General features: G+C 53.6%; 2 protein-coding genes and 1 long non-coding RNA gene across 12 annotated transcripts in view; 1 reads left to right on the forward strand and 2 right to left on the reverse strand.

The window, feature by feature from the left end:
• Nucleotides 1-20493, forward strand: part of LOC135976495 (uncharacterized) — a 25600-nt gene continuing 5107 nt past the window's right edge. Inside the window, exons 1-2 of the long non-coding RNA XR_010593651.1 lie at nucleotides 1-297; nucleotides 961-1010. This is a non-coding gene — a long non-coding RNA (uncharacterized LOC135976495). The remainder of the gene's footprint in view (nucleotides 298-960; nucleotides 1011-20493) is intronic.
• On the reverse strand, nucleotides 1311-17762 carry ENO2 (enolase 2). 4 transcript variants are annotated; one of them, XM_005312011.5, is made up of 12 exons: nucleotides 17557-17762; nucleotides 12758-12859; nucleotides 8051-8146; nucleotides 7726-7784; nucleotides 5759-5828; nucleotides 5237-5370; nucleotides 4827-5049; nucleotides 3910-4107; nucleotides 3304-3505; nucleotides 2972-3080; nucleotides 2729-2787; nucleotides 1311-2337 (listed from the first exon to the last, which is right to left on the reverse strand). In XM_005312011.5, the coding sequence occupies exons 2-12, from the start codon at nucleotides 12840-12842 to the stop codon at nucleotides 2268-2270; spliced, it is 1305 nt and encodes a 434-aa protein (XP_005312068.2). In that variant the 5' UTR covers nucleotides 12843-12859; nucleotides 17557-17762; the 3' UTR covers nucleotides 1311-2267. The 4 variants fall into 4 exon arrangements, with proteins under 4 accessions (XP_005312068.2, XP_065428444.1, XP_042710991.1 ...); XM_065572372.1 differs by lacking the exons at nucleotides 12758-12859; nucleotides 17557-17762 and adding an exon at nucleotides 12560-12721; XM_042855057.2 differs by lacking the exons at nucleotides 5759-5828; nucleotides 7726-7784 and having other exon boundaries at nucleotides 17557-17712.
• The window catches only part of LRRC23 (leucine rich repeat containing 23), a 27384-nt gene continuing 24768 nt past the window's right edge, over nucleotides 17878-20493 (reverse strand). For all 7 annotated transcript variants that reach the window (XM_024112513.3, XM_024112514.3, XM_042855059.2 and 4 more), the window contains 3 exons: nucleotides 19440-19576; nucleotides 18566-18788; nucleotides 17878-18242 (listed from right to left, as the gene is read on the reverse strand). In XM_024112513.3, coding sequence (XP_023968281.1) covers nucleotides 18204-18242; nucleotides 18566-18788; nucleotides 19440-19576 — 399 coding nt within the window. In that variant the 3' untranslated portion in view covers nucleotides 17878-18203. The remainder of the gene's footprint in view (nucleotides 18243-18565; nucleotides 18789-19439; nucleotides 19577-20493) is intronic.

The raw sequence follows: 20493 nt of genomic DNA on the forward strand, positions 1-20493 counted from the left end.
CCTGACAGGTGTTTGTCTAACCTGTTCTTAAAAACCTCTAATGACAGAGATTACACAACCTGTCAAGGTAATTTGTTCCAGTCAGGGCCAGCTTTAGGCCGATTCCCCCGAATCAGGCCCCGCGACCAGTTGTGAGTTGGGAGCCGATTCCCAAGCTCAGGCAGCTGTCTGCCCCGCCCCCGGCCCCAGCTCACCTCCCCCTCCTCCCCTGAACACTCTGTCCCCCTTCTCCTCCCCCTCCCCTGCTTCCCGCGAATCAGATGTTCGCACGGGAAGCCTGGAAACAAGCAGTGGCAGGTAAGCTGGGGCGGGAGGGCGCGAGGAGGGCTCCAGGGAGGCGTGGCCCAGTCCGGCTCCGGCCCGGTCCTGGCCCCGACTCTGGCCGGGCGGCGTGGCTCCGGCCCGGCCCCGGCCCTGACTCTGGCCGGATGGTGTGGCTCCGGCCTGGGCCCCAGCCCTGGCCTGACTCCAGCAGGGCGGTGTGGCCCTGGGCCCAGCTCCGGCCCCAGCCCCGGCCCTGGCGTGGCTCCAGCGGGGGTAAGAAGCATGTTAAGAGGCCGGGGCTGGGAGAGGGTTGGATAAGGCAGGGGCAGGGAGTCCTGGGGACAGGGAGTGGATGGGGGGGGGGGGGGTTGGATCGGGCAGAGGTTCTGGGGGGGTGGCAGTCAGGGGATGGGGAAGGGGGGGGTTCGGTAGGCGTGGGAGTTCCAGGGGTCTGTCGGGGTAGTGGTGGATGGGGTCGGGGCAGTCAGGGGACAGGGAGCAGGGCGAGTTGGGGGGGGTCCTGGGGGGCAATTAGTGTGGGGGGGTCTTGGGAAGGAGTGGTCAGGGAACAAGGAGCAGGGGGGGTTGATGGGTTGCGGTTTCTGAGGGGGGCAGTCGGGGGCAGGACATGGGTGGGTGTCGGATGTGGGGGGGATGTACTCACTGGGTGGTTCCCTACCGGGTCTTCGTTGGCAGGTCCTTCAGTGCTGCGGAAGACCCGGAGCGAAGACCCGGAGCGCCGCCGGGTAAGTCATCCCTGCCGGGGCCCCGTCGAATTGGGCCCTGTACTTCCTAAAGCCGGCCCTGGTTCTAGTGCTTAACTACCCCTACAGTTAGGAAGTTTTTCCTAATGTCTAACCTAAATCTTGCTTGCTGCAATTTAAGTTAATTGCTTCTTGTCCTGTCTCCAGTGGAAAAGAATAGTTTATCACCCTCCTCTTTAGAACAACCTTTCACATACTTGAAGACTGTTATCATGGCCCCTGTATGTTCCTGTCTCCCAGGAAGTAACACACAGAGAGAAATTTCAGGCTCAGCCAGGAGACTCAGGTGTGAAATAGATTTTAATTGAGTTTAGAGTTTTGTTTTGTCTCTTTTGCTCAGTTGTGGATGGTTTGTCCAGAGGACAAAGCAGATGTGATGGATAGGAACAGGGGGTGAAGGAGAGAGAGAGATACAGAGAGGGAGACAGCAAGAATGAGATCCAGGGAAGCAGCCAAGGATATGTGTATGTGTGTGTGTGCGCGCGCTTTTCCACACCCACATACCACAATGCACTGACCCACAAAACTTCACGGAACAAATGACCCAGAGATTCATAACATGCACACACATACCAAGTGACACATAGCAGTAAAACTCAATGGTAAGTGCAGACAAACACAGCTCAACACAACACTCAAAGTCAACCACACAGATTCCAGCACACTTCAACATAGACACACCTGGGACAAAAGGACATTTGAAGATCAGCAGAGACACACAAAACACACTGACACAAAGACACACCCACCCAGCAAACAGCCACTGACAACACACAGAGTCAAACACAACTATACACACAGACTCACACTAACCAGCACAGCACACAAAGGGAAAGCACACAACCTGACACCACACAAACTCAGACACACATCTGCTCACCACACACACAACAAAAACACTAGCAAATATGCTCGTGCAATCTAATACCCAAACAGAATGACTGGAACATACCCACACACCAAGAGAAAATACAAACGGCGCACAATCAGACACGCTCACAATACCCCTCAGCAGGTGACAAAGGGAAGCCTCATTCTTATCTTTCCCTTGGGTAATTCCAGCTAGGGAGACCTGCACTCAGGGATTTGAGGAAAGAGGAGACCAGCTGGTGGAGTGGAAAAAAGCGAGAGAGGTGTGTGGGGGGAGGGGGGGAGGGGGGGGGATGGTGCGGGAAAGGTGGCTTCAGAGTCTGTGCATTGGGAATTGGCTGGGGAGTTGCAGTGTGCCATGGGCAGTGTTCAAAGGACACTTGGGTTACGAAAGTTGTGTCCAGCGAAGCGAGCTTCATCCCCAAGCTCTTCCTCAATCCTGCCAGAGAAAGAAAGAGAGGTAGTGCAACTCAGAGCCTCAACACGAGGAACTGTCCTAGACATGGGGAGCAAGTGCAACACACCAAGTCATACAGGAGTTTGGAATGGGGCAGAGCAGGAAAACAGGCCACTGTAAGTGTGGTGACTGCATTGACAGAGGCATCATGTCTTGGAGCAGGGAGAGACAAGTCAGGTCTGGGGTGACTGAACCTACGGTACTGCACTCAGGTCTGGGATCCTTCTTGGTACCAGGGAGACATGCCCATGCTGGCATCTTTACTCCTGGAGACTCCCTCTCTCCCTGCACTGTCAGTTCTTCCCTCTCCAGTGAGTCTGTCCCCTAGTGGAGCCGGAGACACATTCCCGCCTTTGCATTCTCAGCCACTCACCTCATGAGCTGGTTGTATTTGGCCAGTCGCTCAGACCTGCAGGGGGCTCCTGTCTTTATCTGTAAAATATTCACCACAAAGCACAGTGTGAGACCCCCACACACACACACCAGCCTTCCCGCATGGGACCCTGAAGGTGCTCTGAGAGGTAGGAGCGGGATTCATGCTCTATGTTAATTCAGTGCCAGTCTTCACCTCCCTCAAGCTCTCCATGGCCTGGATTTCAGCTTAGCTGACACTTACCTGCCCAGTACACAGGCCCACAACCAGGTCAGCAATGAAGGTGTCTTCAGTCTCCCCAGATCGGTGACTCACCATCACTCCCCAGCCATTCTCCTGGGCCAACTTACAGCTGCAGAGAGAAATTAAGTAAGTGGATCATCCTTCTTGGGCCTCCACCTTCTGGGGATGGGACCCTGACACCCCCAATACCCAGTGATGGTCCTGGGGGCTTTTACCCCGGTGATGGGGACCAAGGCTTTGTCTATACACAAAAACTGCCCCGATTTGACTAATCAGTGTAGAAAGTACTGTAGTTAGATTGGTGCTGGGAGCAGGTGGCTGGCTAGACTCACGCTTGAATGGCTTCGGTAACTGATCCAATCTGGTTGACTTTGAGCAGGAGGCAGTTGCAGGCTTTTTCCTCAACAGCTCGCTCGATGCGCTTGGGGTTGGTCACTGTCAGGTCATCCCCCACAATCTGAATCCCCACATTGGCTGTGAACTTGGACCAGGCCTCCCAATCATCCTGATCAAAAGGATCCTCAATGGAGACCACTGCAGAGACAGGGAAGATGGGTGAGTTAAAGCTGCCCCTCTTCCCAATCCACAAGCATGGTAGGGCCACATCCCGGGACATGAGCACTAAGGCTTGGTCTACACTAAACCCCCAAATCGAACTAAGGTACGCAACTTCAGCTACGTGAATAACGTAGCTGAAGTTCGAAGTACCTTAGTTCGAACTTACCTCGGTCCACACGCGGCAGGCAGGCTCCCCCGTCGACTCCGCAGTACTCCTCTCGCCGAGCTGGAGTACCGCAGTCGACGGCGAGCACTTCCGGGTTCGACTTATCGCGTCCAGACAAGACGCGATAAGTCGAACCCAGAAGTTCGATTGCCAGCCGCCGAACTAGCGGCTGGGTATAGACGTACCCTAAGATTCACAAAGCACAGCAGTTCACCTGGGTAATCGCGAACAAAGCTTTGGTAGAGGTCACCCAGCTCGTCGGCAGAGATGTAGCGGCTGGGGTCATCGGGGGATTTGAAGTCCAAATCGTATTTGCCATCGCGGTAGAACTCAGATGCTGCCACATCCATGCCAATGACAATCTTCTCAGTGTAGCTGGCTTTGTCGATGGCTTCCTTGAGAAGTTCCAGAGCTGGGATGGGGAGAGAGACAGAATGAGATTCAGCCATCTGTTTTGGAAAAACTCCTCCCAAACCCCAGATATTCAACTGCCTGAGGGGCAGGACAACTGAGGGCAGTCAGGAAGGAATGGTCTCTCTCTCGTAAGACCCTGCCTGGGGAGAGGGGGACAGCAGACTATCCAGGAGTTTACAGTGGGACAGAGCATGGGGTGGGTATGTAAGTTGGGGCTGAATATCCCAAGGTCTCATGTTCCAGAGCAGAAAGGAGATAGTCCCTCTCTGTGTGGCTGTGGGGAGACCCCACCTGGCATGCTGAGCCCAGCTATGGGCTCCTCAATCCCAGAAAGAGAGTGACAAGCTGTGGGAGCTGGGAGGGGTGAAGTTCTGGGGACTGATTCAAAGAGCAAAGCCCAGCTGAGCAACGCCACAACCGAGAGGGAAGGACATGAGAATTGTCTGCTAGTGTGTGAGGGGTGTAAGCCCCTGAGGGAAGGTGTTGTTTAGGGGGACTGGGAATGGGGAGAGATTAAGCCAAGGGAAAGGCGCTTAGGAGCTGTCTTCCGAGGCTGAGGGATCTGTGAGCCTGGGGAGCTGCTGCACCCAGGGACAGGCCAGGGGCTCAGCACCTGGGGAACTAGGAATCAAGTGTCCTGGAGAATCGATGGAGTGGGGAATTGTGAGCCTGCCCTGAGCCTCAGCATACGGGCTTTGCTCCCTTGATGTCTCTCACCTTCGCTGTTCTCCAGGATGTTGGGGGCAAAGCCGCCCTCATCACCCACATTGGTGGCATCCTTCCCATACTTTTCCTTGATGACGCTCTTGAGGTTGTGGTAGACCTCGGCTCCAATGCGCATGGCATCCCGGAAGTTTTCAGCCCCCACGGGCAGAATCATGAACTCCTGCATGGCCAGCTTGTTCCCTGCGTGGGAGCCTCCGTTGATCACATTGAAGGCCTGGAAAAGTCCAGAAAGAAGCAGGGGTGAAACTGTCAATATCCCAGCCCGGTACTGGAGGGGCCCTCTGCTGAGTGGGTGCTTAAAGTCCCTATGTTCCCACATTCCCGGCCTCCCCTCCCTGCCTCCCCAGTTCTCTAAGTGTGTTTGCAAGTCGACTTTGAAGCCAGGGATAGAAGGTTCTTACGGGCACTGGCAGGATGAGGTCGGAGTTCCCAGCCAAGTCAGCGATGTGTCGATACAGGGGCACATCCTTCTCCGCAGCACCTGCCTTGCACACAGCCAGAGAGACCCCCAGGATGGCATTGGCTCCAAATTTAGCTGTGGACATTCCAAAATCAGGGAGGAATGAATTTTCCGAACATCCTCAGGTCTGCCATGCAACCCCCTGCTATTCCAGTGCTGGGCTCCCCACACAGCTCTGCCAATGCCCCTCAGTCCTGCCCTGCAGCCCCCTGCTATTCCAGTGCTAGGCTCTCCACACAGCCCTGCCAATGTCCCTCAGTCCTGCCCTGCAGCCCCCTGCTATTCCAGTGCTGGGCTCCCCACACAGCTATGCCAATGCCCCTCAGTCCTGCCCTACAGCCCCCAACTATTCCAGTGCTGGGCTCCCCACACAGCTCTGCCAATGCCCCTCAGTCCTGACCTGCAGTATCACCTCACACACCTCTACATTTCTATTTCCCATGCCAAAGGAGAGTGGAATTACATTTATTTTCTGTCCCATCCATCTCTAGCATGAGGTTGTCTATCTTCTCTTGATCCACAACAGAGAGGCCCTGCAAGAAGACACATCTGCTAAGAAGGGAAGGTGTGGAAAGAAGCTCAGCTAAGGGAGGGCTGTGTGTGTAACTGTATAGTACTTCTGTAGCACATGGATTCAGTATACATCACACTTCTGCTCTGGTTGTGAGGAACTGGCTCTGGCTGGGCCATGTAGGTTTTTTCACCTCCAAGGTACAAAAAAATAGGACATCCGGGGAGATCCTGAGCCCATAAAAATGGCCAGCTGGCAGTGTGTATTGAGCCCTCTTACAGGGCCGGCTTTAGGAAGTGCGGGGCCCAATTCAAACATTTTCGGCAGGGCCCTGGCAGGGATGACTAAAAAAAAAAAAAAAACACGTAAAAAAACCCTCTTTCATTTCTTCCATGTATTATTTACTTTCCATAACTATATAAATAAAAACAAAATTAGATATTACGTACATTGCCGGCTGGAGGCAGGGCAGGGGCAGGGCAGGGGCTGACTGGAGGTAGGGTCTGGCTGGAGGCAGGGCAAGGGGTGCGGGGCTGGCTGCAGGCAGGGCAGGAGGTGCGGGGCTGGCTGGAGACGGGCTGGTGCGGGCAGGGCAGGGTGTGCGGGGCTGGAGGCAGGGCAGGGGGTGCAGCAGGGGCTGGCTGCGGGCAGGGAGTGCGGGGCTGGCTGGAGACAGGGGCTGGCTGCGGGCAGGGCAGGGGTGCAGGGCTGGTGCAGGCAGGGGCTGGCTGCGGGCAGGGGGTGCAGCAGGGGCTGGCAGCGGGCAGCGGGTGCGGGGCTGGCTGGAAACAGGGGCTGTCTGCGGGCAGGGTAGGGGGTGCGGGGCTGGTGCGGGCAGGGGGTGCGGGGCTGGCTGGAGATGGGCTGTCTGTGGGCAGGGCAGGGGGTGCGGGGCTGGTGCAGGAAGGGGGTGCAGCAGGCACTGGCTGCGGGCAGAGGGTGCGGGGTTGGCTGGAGACAGGGGCTGGCTGCGGGCAGAGCAGGGGCTCTCCTGCTTCTACCGCCCTGGCCCTTTAAATAGCTGCCGGAGCCCTGGGGAAGCAGCGGGGCTCCTGCAGCTATTTAAAGGACTGGGGCAGCAGAGGCAGCTGGAGCCCCGGCCCTTTAAATAGCTGCCGGAGCCACCCGCTACCCCAGGGCTCTGGGGGCTATTTAAAGGGCCCAGGGCTCCCCCGCTTCTACCGCCCTGGCCCTTTAAATAGCCGAGGGAGCCTCCCTCGGCTATTTAAAGAGCCTGGGGCTCCAGCCCTTTAAATTGCCCCCTGGGGAAGCCGGGCTGCCCCAGTATGGCGTACCAGCGGTGGCAAGGGCGCGGAGCTCTCTTAGGGGAATCGGCTGAATTGGCCTAAAGCCGGCCCTGTCCCAGGCCAGCTACCTCAAAAAAGGGATGATCCTGAGTAAACTTGGACAGTGGCTGCCCTACAGCCATAAAGCACTGTCACTGCCTGATGAGGCCATGGAACACGTCATGGGAAATTCAAGATACTGCACAAACAAAATCCATAGGCCAGAGCATTGTGAATGCCAGGCTGGCCGGGGGGGAGGATGAGACTAATGGGAATAGGAATGGAGGATTTGGATGAGGAATGAGCAGTGCTCCAAGAGGTGCATGTGTGAAAGAGGGAGCGAGCCTTACAATGAGGGGCAGCTGGAGAGGTGCCAGATCAGATGGTAATTGGAGTATGGGGGAGGGCCATATGGAATAAAGCCCCACCCACCAGTGGAGCAGAGACCTGTCAATTGCACACACACACACACACACACACAGGGGCCTGTGAGAGTGTGTGCCTGGAGTCATAGGGAGCAGCAATGTGCCAACCCAGTTGGTAAAATGAAGAGAGAGACAGAGGCAGAAAGAGATTAGAAAGCAAGAGAGTAAAATAAACCTCCCAGAAAGCAGATTAAAGGGAAATCCTTACAGAGCCCAGGAGAGCTGGGGCGATAGTGCTGTTGATATGATCCATGGCCTGCAGGACCCCTAGAGAAGGGAAGAGACAGAGACAGCGAGTGAGACAAAGAAAGAGACAGAGATTCAAAGCCTAATTCTCCACTCAGTCACACCAGCTTTATATTCGTGTGACTCCACTGAGGTCAGTGGAATTATACCAGCACAAAACCGGGAGTGCTGAATACAGAATCAGGCCCTGAGAGGAATGGACACACATGCACACACACACAGCACTGGGGCTACGAAGTTGCCTGAGACTGTTCAGTGAGGGTGAGCAGGAGCTGAAATGTCCCCACCTTTTCCAAGGAATCTGAACTTGTCATTGTCTCGCAGCTCCAGAGCTTCGTAGATGCCAGTGGAAGCACCGCTAGGGACTGCAGCACGGAACATGCCTGAGAAAAAGCAAAACATAGGTGTGAAAAGAGAGCAAAGAAGGAAGAAAAAGGGAAACTTCTAAGCCCCTGCGCACCCCTTGTTTGCCTATCCTCCTGAATGTAACTTACAGCCCACAAGCTATTTGGATAGTGGCATTACCCCACAGTCTAGGTGGGGAAACTGTGTCGCAAGGAGGGGAAAGGACTCACCCAAGGTCACACAGTGAGACAGTTGCAGAGCTACGTAGACAACCCAGGTGTCCTGACTGCCAGCTCCTCCCTGTGGTGCACCCACTATATCCTACTCAGGGCGGGTGCAAGGATGTTTCGCGCCCTAGGCGAAACTTCCACCTTGCGTCCCCCCCTTTCCCCAAGCCCTGCGGCAGCTCTCCGCTTCCCACTCCCACCCTGAGGCGCCCCCCCTGCAGCAGCTCCCCCACTCCGCCCTGAGGCGCCCCCTCCCCCCTCACCCGCAGCAGCTCCCCCCAGCCCGGGGAGCCATGCGGCAGCTCTCTGGCTGCCACGGTCACCGCCGAAGGACCCGAAATGCCGCCCCCCAAATGCTAGTGTTCTAGGCGACCACCTAGGTTGCCTAATGGGTTGCACCGGCCCTGATCCTACTCTATCTCAGAACTAGAGCTAGAACCCAGGAGGTCTGCTCCTCAGTCTCATACTCAAACACCTTAGTCTCCACCCCTTCTAGGGGAGTCTGAGTTTGAAGGGTGGCTGACTGGTAATTTCTCCTTTTTTGATATTTCATTGAATAAAGAAGTGAATGAAACATTCAGCTCTAGAAGCGGACAGAAACCTGACACAAACACAGATACACATGGATACGTGCACAGATATGAACACACAGGAGTACTTGCACATGTTTGCATATAAATCTACATTATAAATCTATAAACATGCAAGGCCGATGACCATGCAGGTGCCTGAAGATACAGCTAGACTCTATAAATACCTACTAGACAGAGAAACCCAACTCTGTGACATTGTACAGACATGGAGGCACACAAGCATGCACTAACATACTCAGGGACAGATAGCTGTTACTGTATACACAGACGCACAACCCATCATGTACACACAGAAATCAGCAGTTTCATTTCAGTTTCCAGTGAGTATCTCACTCTGGTGCTCATGTACTAGTACAACACTGGACTGTAAACCTCCTGGAGGTTAATGAATATTCATGCTGCAGAGCATGCACACATTCACTAGAGAAATCACACACCCCTACCTAGGGATCCAGCCACAAACTCTGATCCTTCAGCTCCAAAACCACAGGCCTCTCCTGCCTCAGCTAACAGAAGATCTCTCAGAGGACATGAATTGTATGGGAGGTGCCTTCTCCTCTCTGGGAGCTCAGTGACAGACACACATGCACACTCACTACACACTCATCAGCACAAACTCATTTACGCATTCACTCATTTGATAAGGTTACAACTTTGGGACCCAACTTCTCTTAGTTGTAAATTCACCAGCAGGAATTAAATGAATCATAGAATCATAGAATATCAGGGTTGGAAGGGATCTCAAGAGGTCATCTAGTCCAACCCCCTGCTCAAAGCAGGACCAATTCCCAACTACATCATCCCAGCCAGGGCTTTGTCAAGCCGGGCCTTAAAAATCTCCAAGGAAGGAGACTCCACCACCTCCCTAGGTAACGCATTCCAGTGCTTCACCACCCTCCTAGTGAAATAGTGTTTCCTAATATCCAACCTGTACCTCCCCCACTGCAACTTGAGACCATTGCTCCTTGTTCTGTCATCTGCCACCACTGAGAACAGCCGAGCTCCATCCTCTTTGGAACCCCCCTTCAGGTAGTTGAAGGCTGCTATCAAATCCCCACTCATTCAATCCCAGTTTCCTCAGCCTCTCCTCATAAGTCATGTGCTCCAGACCCCTAATCATTTTTGTTGCCCTCCGCTGGACTCTTTCCAATTTTTCCACATCCTTCTTGTAGTGTGGGGCCCAAAACTGGACACAGTATTCTAGATGAGGCCTCACCAATGTCGAATAAAGGGGAACGATCACGTTCCTTGATCTGCTGGCAATGCCCCTACTTATACAGCACAAAATGCCGTTAGCCTTCTTGACAACAAGAGCACACTGTTGACTCATATCCAGCTTCTCGTCCACTGTGACCCCTAGGTCCTTTTCTGCAGAACTGCTACCTAGCCATTCGGTCCCTAGTCTGTAGCAGTGCATGGGATTCTTCCATCCTAAGTGCAAGACTCTGCACTTGTCCTTGTTGAACCTCAACAGGTTTTTTTTGGCCCAATCCTCTAATTTGTCTAGGTCCCTCTGTATCCAATCCCTACCCTCCAGTGTATCTACCACGCCTCCCAGTTTAGTGTCATCTGCAAACTTGCTGAGAGTGCAGTCCACACCATCCTCCAGATCATTAATAAAGATATTAAACAAAACTGGCCCCAGGACCGACCCTTGGGGCACTCCGCTTGAAACCGGCTGCCAACTAGACATGGAGCCATTGATCACTACCCGTTGAGCCCGACGATCTAGCCAGCTTTCTATCCACCTTACAATCCATTCATCCAGCCCATACTTCTTTAACTTGGCGGCAAGAATACTGTGGGAGACCGTATCAAAAGCTTTGCTAAAGTCAAGGAATAACACATCCACTGCTTTCCCCTCATCCACAGAGCCAGTTATCTCATCATAGAAGGCAATTAGGTTAGTCAGGCACGACTTCCCCTTGGTGAATCCATGCTGACTGTTCCTGATCACTTTCCTCTCCTCTAAGTGTTTCATAATTGATTCCTTGAGGACCTGCTCCATGATTTTTCCAGGGACTGAGGTGAGGCTGACTGGCCTGTAGTTCCCCAGATCCTCCTTCCCTTTTTTAAAGATGGGCACTACATAAGCCTTTTTCCAGTCATCCGGGACCTCCCCCGATCGCCATGAGTTTTCAAAAATAATGGCTAATGGCTCTGCAATCTCATCCGCCAACTCCTTTAGCACTCTCGGATGCAGCGCATCCGGCCCCATGGATTTGTGCTCATCCAGTTTTTCTAAATAGTCCCGAACCACTTCTTTCTCCACAGAGGGCTGGTCACCTTCTCCCCATATTGTGCTGCCCAGTGCAGCAGTCTGGGAGCTGACCTTGTTCGTGAAGACAGAGGCAAAAAAAGCATTGAGTACATTAGCTTTTTCCACATCCTCAGTCACTAGGTTGCCTCCCTCATTCAGTAAGGGGCCCACACTTTCCTTGACTTTCTTCTTGTTGCTAACATACCTGAAGAAACCCTTCTTGTTACTCTTAACATCTCTTTCTAGCTGCAACTCCAAGTGTGATTTGGCCTTCCTGATTTCACTCCTGCATGCCTGAGCAATATTTTTATACTCCTCCCTGGTCATTTGTCCAATCTTCCACTTCTTGTAAGCTTCTTTTTTGCGTTTAAGATTAGCAAGGATTTCACTATTTAGCCAAGCTGGTCGCCTGCCATATTTACTATTCTTTCTACACATCGGGATGGTTTGTTCCTGCAACCGCAATAAGGATTCTTTAAAGTACAGCCAGCTCTCCTGAACCCCTTTGCCCTTCATGTTATTCTCCCAGGGGATCCTGCCCATCTGTTCCCTGAGGGAGTAAAAGTCTGCTTTTCTGAAGTCCAGGGTACATATTCTGCTGCTCTCCTTTCTTCCTTGTGTCAGGATCCTGAACTCGACCATCTCATGGTCACTGCCTCCCAGGTTCCCATCCACTTTTGCTTCCCCTACTAATTCTTCCCTGTTTTTGAGCAGCAGGTCAAGAAAAGCTCTGCCCCTAGTTGGTTCCTCCAGCACTTGCACCAGGAAATTGTCCCCTACACTTTCCAAAAACTTCCTGGATTGTCTGTGCACCGCTGTATTGCTCTCCCAGCAGATATCAGGGTGATTAAAGTCTCCCATGAGAACCAGGGCCTGCGATCTAGCAACTTCTGCTAGTTGCCAGAAGAAAGCCTCGTCCACCTCATCCCCCTGGTCTGGTGGTCTATAGCAGACTCCGACCACGACATCACCCTTGTTGCTCACACTTCTCAACTTTATCCAGAGACTCTCAGGTTTTTCTGCAGTTTCATACCGGAGCTCTGAGCAGTCATACTCCTCTCTTACATACAACGCAACTCCCCCACCTTTTCTGCCCTGCCTGTCCTTCCTGAACAGTTTATATCAATCCATGACAGTACTCCAGTCATGTGAGTTATCCCACCAAGTCTCTGTTATTCCAATCACATCATAGTTCCCTGACTGTGCCAGGACTTCCAGTTCTCCCTGCTTGTTTCCCAAGCTTCTTGCATTTGTGTATAGGCACTTAAGATAACTCATCGATCGTCCCTCTTTCTCAGTATGAGACAGGAGTCCTCCCCTCTTGCGCTCTCCTGCTTGTGCTTCCTCCCAGGATCCCATTTCCCCACTTACCTCAGGGCTTTGGTCTCCTAAATGGTCAAGGTCCTAGGTGTTGCAAGGAGAAGATGCCTGGCTGCTGAAGAAACAAAGCTTATCCAGATTGTTGGTGCTATTTCCTAGCTGGCTGCCACAGGACTGAACTAATTCCACTGCCTCCCAGTGCTGGACAGTCCAGACATGCGCAGTCTCCTCCCACCTTGTCACACATACCTTTTTCTGTGTACAAATCCACCTCAACGGTGGGATTCCCACGGGAATCCAGGATCTCCCGGGCATGGATCTTTTCAATGGACATGGTGATCCTGATCTTTCCTGCAGAAGAGTTGGAGATGGGCAGTGGGGGGAGGAGAAGCAAGGAAAGAGGCTCAATTCTGAGTTTCTCCATCGCAGAGGCCTCACATCCTATCTGGGATATGGGGCTCAGCTCTGGGCCCTTCATTCCCAGAAAGACAGTGACAGGCAGGAAGGAACTTAGGCTATGTCTGAGTACCCTTGGAGCTGGGGGTGCGATTCCCAGTTCACAGAAACATGCTCAAGCGGATGCACTAAAAATAGTGGTGTAGCAAGGGCAGTGGTGAGCAGCAGCACAGGCTAGCTGACCTAAGTACATACCCTCAGGGTCCGGGCAGATTTGTACTTGATCTGGCTAATCCGGGCCATCACTCTCAACTGCTCATGCTACCATGGCCACACTGCTATTTTTAGCACACTAGCTTGAGCAGAGCTGGCACGTGTGTGTCTACCTGAGCTGGGAATCTGTCCCAAGTGTAGATGCAACATTGGAGACAAGCCAGAGAAACGCTTCTGGGGCCACAGGGTTTGGGTTCTGGGCACAGGTAGGCTAAACCCACCTGGCTGCGGGAAGCCATGGCTAAGGGAAGGACATGCGAACTGTTGGCAAATACCCGAAGATGTGATTCCTCAGGGGATGGGGTTGTTTAGTTCAACATTGTCCAACCTTTTCAGCCTGAAGTCTGAACACAATATTGCAAAATGGTCAGGGGGCCACAACCAATCTCTGCCATGTTCTGCTCCTTTTATGCTCAGGCAGCACAAGGGAACTGCCCTGCCCCAGTGGGTGTAGCATTGGCATAGCTGGTACCTACATCTCCCTCCACAGAGGCCCTGGCACTGGGGGGAGGCACGACAGGATGGGGGGAAGGGGCATGGCTGGAGCATGCTAGAGCTATCTCCACTGGTATATGGTCTTTTGGGAGCTGGCCAGCCCCCAGGCTGCTCTAACCAAGACTTGGACAGAGAATCAAGTCACTGTAATTGGTTGGTAGTTCTCAGCTTGGGCTGCCTAGGCTGGCTATCGGGGAGGGGAGCCACCCATCACTATCCTGCTGTCCCGGGGTTACCCACAGCCTGGCAGGGAAATAGGCAATGGAGCAACCAGAGCTCCTCTCTTCCATCCACTGCAAGGCAGTAGGCAAGCAGCCAGGGAAAGCCTAATCTCTCTTCCTTCTGGATCCTGGTTTCTTGTGGTGGGGCTGATCCAAACACTGCAATTTTAAAGCGCAGGGCACAGCTCAGGGAGCACCTTTGCCATTAAAATTCCAATACACTGTTCTATCCTACGGTCACCTTTGAGGGTCACATTTCAAAGCCTTAAGGTCCACAGGTTGCACACCTTTGCTCGGGGGTGGGGGGATGAGGGGGGCAGGGGAAGGAAAGGGTGAGACTGATACAAGGCAAAGGAACACAGGAATCAGGGCCCTAGCACGGAGGGGTTTGTGAGCCCAGGGAGCCATCTCCCCGAGGGAAGGGCCTGGAGCCCCAGCATTAGGGAAAGTGGGCGCTAAGGAGCCCCAAGAATGGACTAAGAGGAACGCTCTTGTCTTGCAGCCCAGGGGGAGGAAAGAGGGGTATGGGGCTGGTCCCAGCTTTTAAATCTTTAGTTCTATATGTAAGTCATGCTAATGAGTGTGGTGGGAGGGGAAGGATGGAGGTCTCTTGTATTGTGAGGGTTGGGAGGTGAGGAGGTTTGAAGATTCAGTCATAGCTAACCAACTGCCACCCATCTATTGGCTGCCAGACAAAGTACCTAGCAATAACTGTAGGGGTGGGCAAACTTTTTGGCCTGAGGGCCACATCTGGGTATGGAAATTGTATGGCGGGCCAAGAATGCTCACAAAATTGGGAGTTGGGGCGCGGGCTATGGGGTGGGGCCGGAAATGAAGAGTTCAGCATGCGGGAGAGAGCTCCAGACTGGGGCAGGGGTGAGCGTGGGAGGGTAAGGGTTCCAGCTGGCGGTGCGGGCTCTGGGATGCAGGAGGGTGGGACCGAGGGGTTCGGAGGGCGGGAGGGGGATCAGGGCTGGGGCAGGGGGTTGGAGTGCTGGAAGGGGCAGGGGTTCAGGCTCCAGGCGGCACTTACCTCAAGCAGCTCCAGGAAGCAGCGGCATGTCCCCTCTCCAGCTCCTACATGGAGGTGCGGCCAGGCAGTTCTGCGCGCTGCCCCATCCATAGATGCCGCCCCTGCAGCTCCCATTGGTTGCAGTTGCTGGCCAATGGGAGCTGCGGGGACGGCGATTGGGGCAGGGTCAGCGTGCGGAGCCCCCTTGCTGCCCCTACACGTAGGAGACGGAGTGGGGACATGCTGGTGCTTCCAGGAGCCATGTGGCGCCATGGCATGCACGGAGCGGGGCAAGCCCCCAACCCCGCTCCCCAGCAGGAGCTTGAGGGCCGGATTAAAATGTCTAAAGGGCCAGACGTGGCCCCTGGGCCATAGTTTGCCCACCCCTGCTCTAGGGAGTGGTACCTTAGGGCAGGGGTGGCAGAATTCAATGCACCATTCCCCCCCCCCAAGCCATTTCCCCTTGAATCCCCCCAGTTCCTATCGCTTCCCTTCTCTGCCTCTCCTTATTGCTTCCTCCCTCTTTCCTTCATCACCCCTCCCCTCCTCTCTTGCTCACACAGATTCAGTCCGCCTTCCCCACCATCAGGGGTAACCAGTTCTGAGTGGGGATATTAAACCCAATCCGAAGCGGAGACCAGGGAAACTCAATTCTCAGTTGGTGAGCCCTGCAAAGCCTTTGCGCAGGGGACAAATGCCCAGTACAAGGCACAGTGGTGTGGGGGTGGGCAGAGATTTACACCTCAACAGGGACTGTGTGCAGTGCATGTGGTGGAGGGAGCAGAGGGGAGACCAGGAGCAGCCCATACTGGGGGCAGGAGCTGGTCTCAAGCCCCTTCTCCTGGTGTCTAGAAATCACAATGTTGTTACAGAAAACATCTCCAGTACTGGGAAATCTCAGCCAGTGCTCCAATGCTGGGAAATCTCACCCACGCAGGGCTGTTCTCCCCCTTGCAACTCCTTTCACAGCCACCATCTGGGCTGGCATCCCCATCAGCTGCCCTAGCAGCTGCTCTGCAAGCCGAATTTCTCACGCAGTCTGTCAGACCCCACAGGCGCTTCCCCCATGGTAGTGCCCTGGCAGTACCCTAGCAGGCAGCATAAAGGAGGGAGAGGGCAAGGAGGGGCAGACCCCACAAGTGTGAGTTTCCTGATGATGACACATGAACTGGACTAAACATTTCCCAACCCCTCAGCAGCAACATTGTCAGCTTCATTTCAGACTGTCAATTTTCCCCTTCTACCCAATCCTTCCAAAGGTCACTGAGCAGCTGGCCCAAGGACACCAAAGGAACTAGACCTCAGCCATGCTGCATTCCCATGGCCCCATCACTCTCTCTGTTCCTCTTTCCTCTCCCCTCTGTACCCTTCCTTCCTTGCTTCTCTCTCTCTCTCTCTCACTGTCCAGTTCTCCACCTCCAGGGCCCCAGATGGAGGAAGAGCCGCACTGGAACTCACTGGCTGCAGCAGTGCTGTCATGAAAGGAGGTCAGAGACGGATAAGCTGGGATAAGGGATTGGAACAGAGCCACAGCCTGGAACTCATACGCAGCTCAAGAAGAGGGCAGATGTCAGGCTGAAGAGTGCAAAGGCCCTTGGGAGAGGAAGCCTGGATAGCTTCCACAAGGAGCAACCACACAGTGCTGGGAGAGGGACTGGTGGCTGGTGGAATGGGCAACGTTGGCAGGAGGCTTGCACTGCTGTACTTCCCCCAAGTTGGCACTGCTTCAAGGAAGTTCACACTGCCAGGGCATGGTGTTGTAGAAGCTAACACTGCTGCATCCCTCCATCCCCCACTTGCCAAGCCAGGCAGTGGCAAGGACTGCCCAATCCTCCTCCCCAGTCCTCAAGCCTGCTGCAGTCCTCTACAACAATGCACTGGTAGGGCACTGCTGTAAGGCAGCTGGCACTGCTGCAATTCCCCCAGGCTCGGCACTGCTCCCAGGAAGCTCACACTGCTGCAGTGCTGTGGCTGCTGCAGTTAGTGCTTCCTTGGCTGCCATCTCTTCCCATCACTGCCCCCCCCAGCGGGGTATGGGGCTGTGAACTATGTGATGTCGCACAAGGCAATTCCCCTCCCTCCCCTTGGGAGGCAGCTCTGTGATGCTGCCAACGCCCTGCTAGACTAGGAAACTAGCCTGATCCCAGGGTTCAGCAAAGCTGGTCCTTCTTGGTTCCCTCCCACATGAATGATGCTCACCGGCACTTCAGATTAGTCCCCCTCCTAGCACCAAACTCTTTCAGAGACACCAGGAATCAGCTGCCCCCAAGTAAGCCTCTAAGCCACAGCATCTCCCTTGGGTGCCCTTGGGAACATAACCTACCTCTGGTGGTTGAGCCCTCCCCAAATAAATACCCTATGGAGAGGCACAGCTGTGTTATCCTGCAGCTTTGTGATGTAGCACAGATAAGGGCAGGACAGGGGGGATTGCATGACATTAAAATAAGAAGGAAAGGAGAGAAGCAGAGGAGGGAGAATGCAGGGGGAGGGGAGAGCAGGAGGAGGAAGTGAGGGGAGTTTAGCTAGTTTATTTGCCTCTCCGCCTGGTCCCTTTCTCCAAGGACCCAAATGCTGGTGGGTGCTGGGGGCCCCCCAGGATGGGGAGTGTAGAGATGCACAAGGGGGATGTTGGATGTGAGGGGGACACTTACCTTCCTACGGCAGGTATGAGCAAGAGACTGAGAAAGTGCTGCTGGAAGGAGGAGGAGGATGGAGCTGAGGAAGGATGTAGGAGCAGGACCTCAAGGGGAGATGATGTGTCCTCTAAGCCAACGGCGGCAGCAGCAGCAGGATGGAGACGCCCCTGATAGGGCCGAGACAGCAGCATGTGACCCAGAGCTGCGATGAGTCAGGATTTAGAAGAAGCTTTGCAAACAGCACGTAGGGGATGGAGAGAGCGAGCCAGACACAAAAGGAGAGGAGAGGAGAGAAGAGGAAAGGGGCCCAGGATAATCAACTTCACTCACTCCAGATTCATTAATTCTTTTTATTCAAAGCAGAAAATATTGCAGGAGCTTCAGGCTCCACAATTCAAACTGCACAAACCTTAACTGTCCCTCCTTCTCCTTGGGCCTGTGAGGAGCAGAGCCTGTGCTGCACTGACTGCAATAGAGCTGCATTCCCTTGGTCAGCACAGGGGGGTGTCTGACACCAACTTCTCCCAGGAGAGACAGAGAGTGTGGGCAAAGGAAAGGTCTCTGAGGGCCAAATACATGGAGTTGTAGACACTGGTCCTGCTCCCTGGCCAACCTACTCCTGCCCCACAGAGTTCTGAGAGACTCTAGGGGCAACTGGAGGGTCACTCAGTCACTTCCCCTTGGGCAGATTCCTCCATTTCCTGAGGGGAAAAAAGAAAAGGGAGAGGTTAACAAGGATGGTTCCAGATGTTGCTTTCTTTCCTCCTTTTGGGGTAGGTGGCTCTATAATTGTTCTGACTGATTTCTCAGTGCTGACCCTTCTCAGGCCATTTTGTATGGCAGATGTGATGCAGCATGTTTCAGAGGATGTTTCACATACTGTACTCTCTCCTGAGGCTCTACTTTAGGCTTTCTTTTTTCCCCTTAATCTAAAGAAAAGACACTCAGACTGAAAATCTCTAGTCTTTCTCCTTTCCGAGTCTCTTTCCGCCCTGGCCCCCCACCCCGCTTCCCCTGCTCTAACCTGGTCCTCATCCCGGCGTCGCTGCCGTGTCTCCTCGGCCTCTGCCCGCTCATCTTCCTCAAAGAAATCCTTGTCGAGACGCTCAAGATGGGGAAGCAACACCAGAGCCTCCATCCGGTATTCACCTTCATCAGAACAGGGATTGTCCATCAGCACCAGTGCCCGCAGCATGGGCAGAACCTGCAGCTTTGCCATCTCCTGAAGGTTCAGAATCCCGTTCCCCCTGCAGAGGGGTGGAGGGTGGGGGGAAACAGGGAGAGAGAATAACTCTATTTATTGAGATCCCCCAATGAAAATAACAATAAAGTGACTGAACAGACATGACCAACTGAAAGGGACTCATCAGCAAACAGCCCTGAACACCTGGGGCTCCCCAAACTGAGAGAGACAAAAAGAAAGACCTTCCCCTCTCTGGGTTTCCTTAGGTGTCTCCTCTGTGTACAGACAGCCCTTTGGATTAGCCAGTGTCATTGCCTCCCCTGTATAGCAAATACCTAGGAGAAAAGGGTATTTGCAGTCATCAACAGGGTACTGAAGGGGGGAGGGCAGAGGGACCAAAGAGGATAAGGTACAGCAGGGGAGATCTGAGATGGATGTGGAGGGGCCAATCTCTCTGAAGGAACACAGTGCAAAGAGTGGCATCCTAAAGTGGTTGAGGAATCAGAGCACTGGGGCCCATCAAGGTAGCTTGGCCTGGGCCGTAGAGATCAGTGGGCTGGGAAGACCAACCCAGCCCCACCTGCTGGTGAAGACTAGTGTCTCCAAAGCAGCTAACTTGACATGTTTTGAGGAGAGCAGTCCCATTGCTCACAGGGGGTTCCCAGTACTCTCCAGAGGGGTCTCCAGGGCCAAAGTTGATCAGAGGAGGACCCACCGCAGATTGAGGTACTGCAGGCACTTCATGCTCTTAGAGAAGCCATCCAGGGTCTCAAGCCTGTTGTCACGCAGATGCAGGGTCGTAAGCTGCACCAGTTCCTCCAGGCCCTCAAGGTGGGTAATGAAGTTTTGGGCCTGAGCACCAGGAAGGGAGAGGAGAGATTGGGGTGAGGGAAGGAAAGAAAGTTGGAGAAAGGGAGGAGGGAATCAGAATAATGTTATAGTGCTAAAATCCCTTTCACTTTCCACATACTCATCACCCCCAGTGCACTCCTCTAAAGTGCACCCTTCTCTGAGGTGGGGCACAACAACTGTTTAACAATCCAACAACAGTGCTGAGTAATGACTTAGGATAGGAGGTTCAGTGGAATACTGTTTCCAATAGAAGCTGCAGGAAAATTTTTAGGGATGATGAGTCTCTCAGGGGGCTGGGGCACATGACTTGCGAGGAGAGGCTGGGGGAACTGGGTTTGATTAGTCTGCAGAAGAAAAAAGTGAGGGGGGATTTGATAGCAGCCTTCAACTACTTAAAGGGGGATTCCAAAAAGGATGGAGCTTGGCTGTTCTCAGGGGTGGCAGATGACAGAACAAGGAGCAATGGTCTCAAGTTGCAGTGGGGGAGGTCCAGGTTGGATATTAGGAAACACTATTTCACTAGGAGGGTGGTGAAGCACTGGAATGGGTTACCTAGGGAGGTGGTGGAATTGCCATCCTTAGAGGTTTTTAAGGCCCGGCTTGACAAAGTCCTGGCTGGGATGATTTAGTTGGTGTTGGTCCTGCTTAAGCAAATGGTTGGACTAGATAACCTCCTGAGGTCTCTTCCAATCCTATCTTCTATGATTCTATGATTGAGACTAAAATAATCTGAGTTGGGATTTGAGTATGAGGGTTAACACCCTGACTTGGGCAAAGGGATAGGGTATCTTTGGACTACAAGGATTCAAGAAAAATGTTTTGTGAAAGACTTAACCTCCAACAGCATCATGCTGAGGCAATGGGGCCAGTACTAATTCCAAGGGGAGAATGTCCCCTACTGAGTAACCCACACCACT

Source organism: Chrysemys picta, chromosome 1 (assembly GCF_011386835.1).
Source record: "Chrysemys picta bellii isolate R12L10 chromosome 1, ASM1138683v2, whole genome shotgun sequence".
Classification (NCBI taxonomy): Eukaryota; Metazoa; Chordata; order Testudines; family Emydidae; genus Chrysemys; species Chrysemys picta.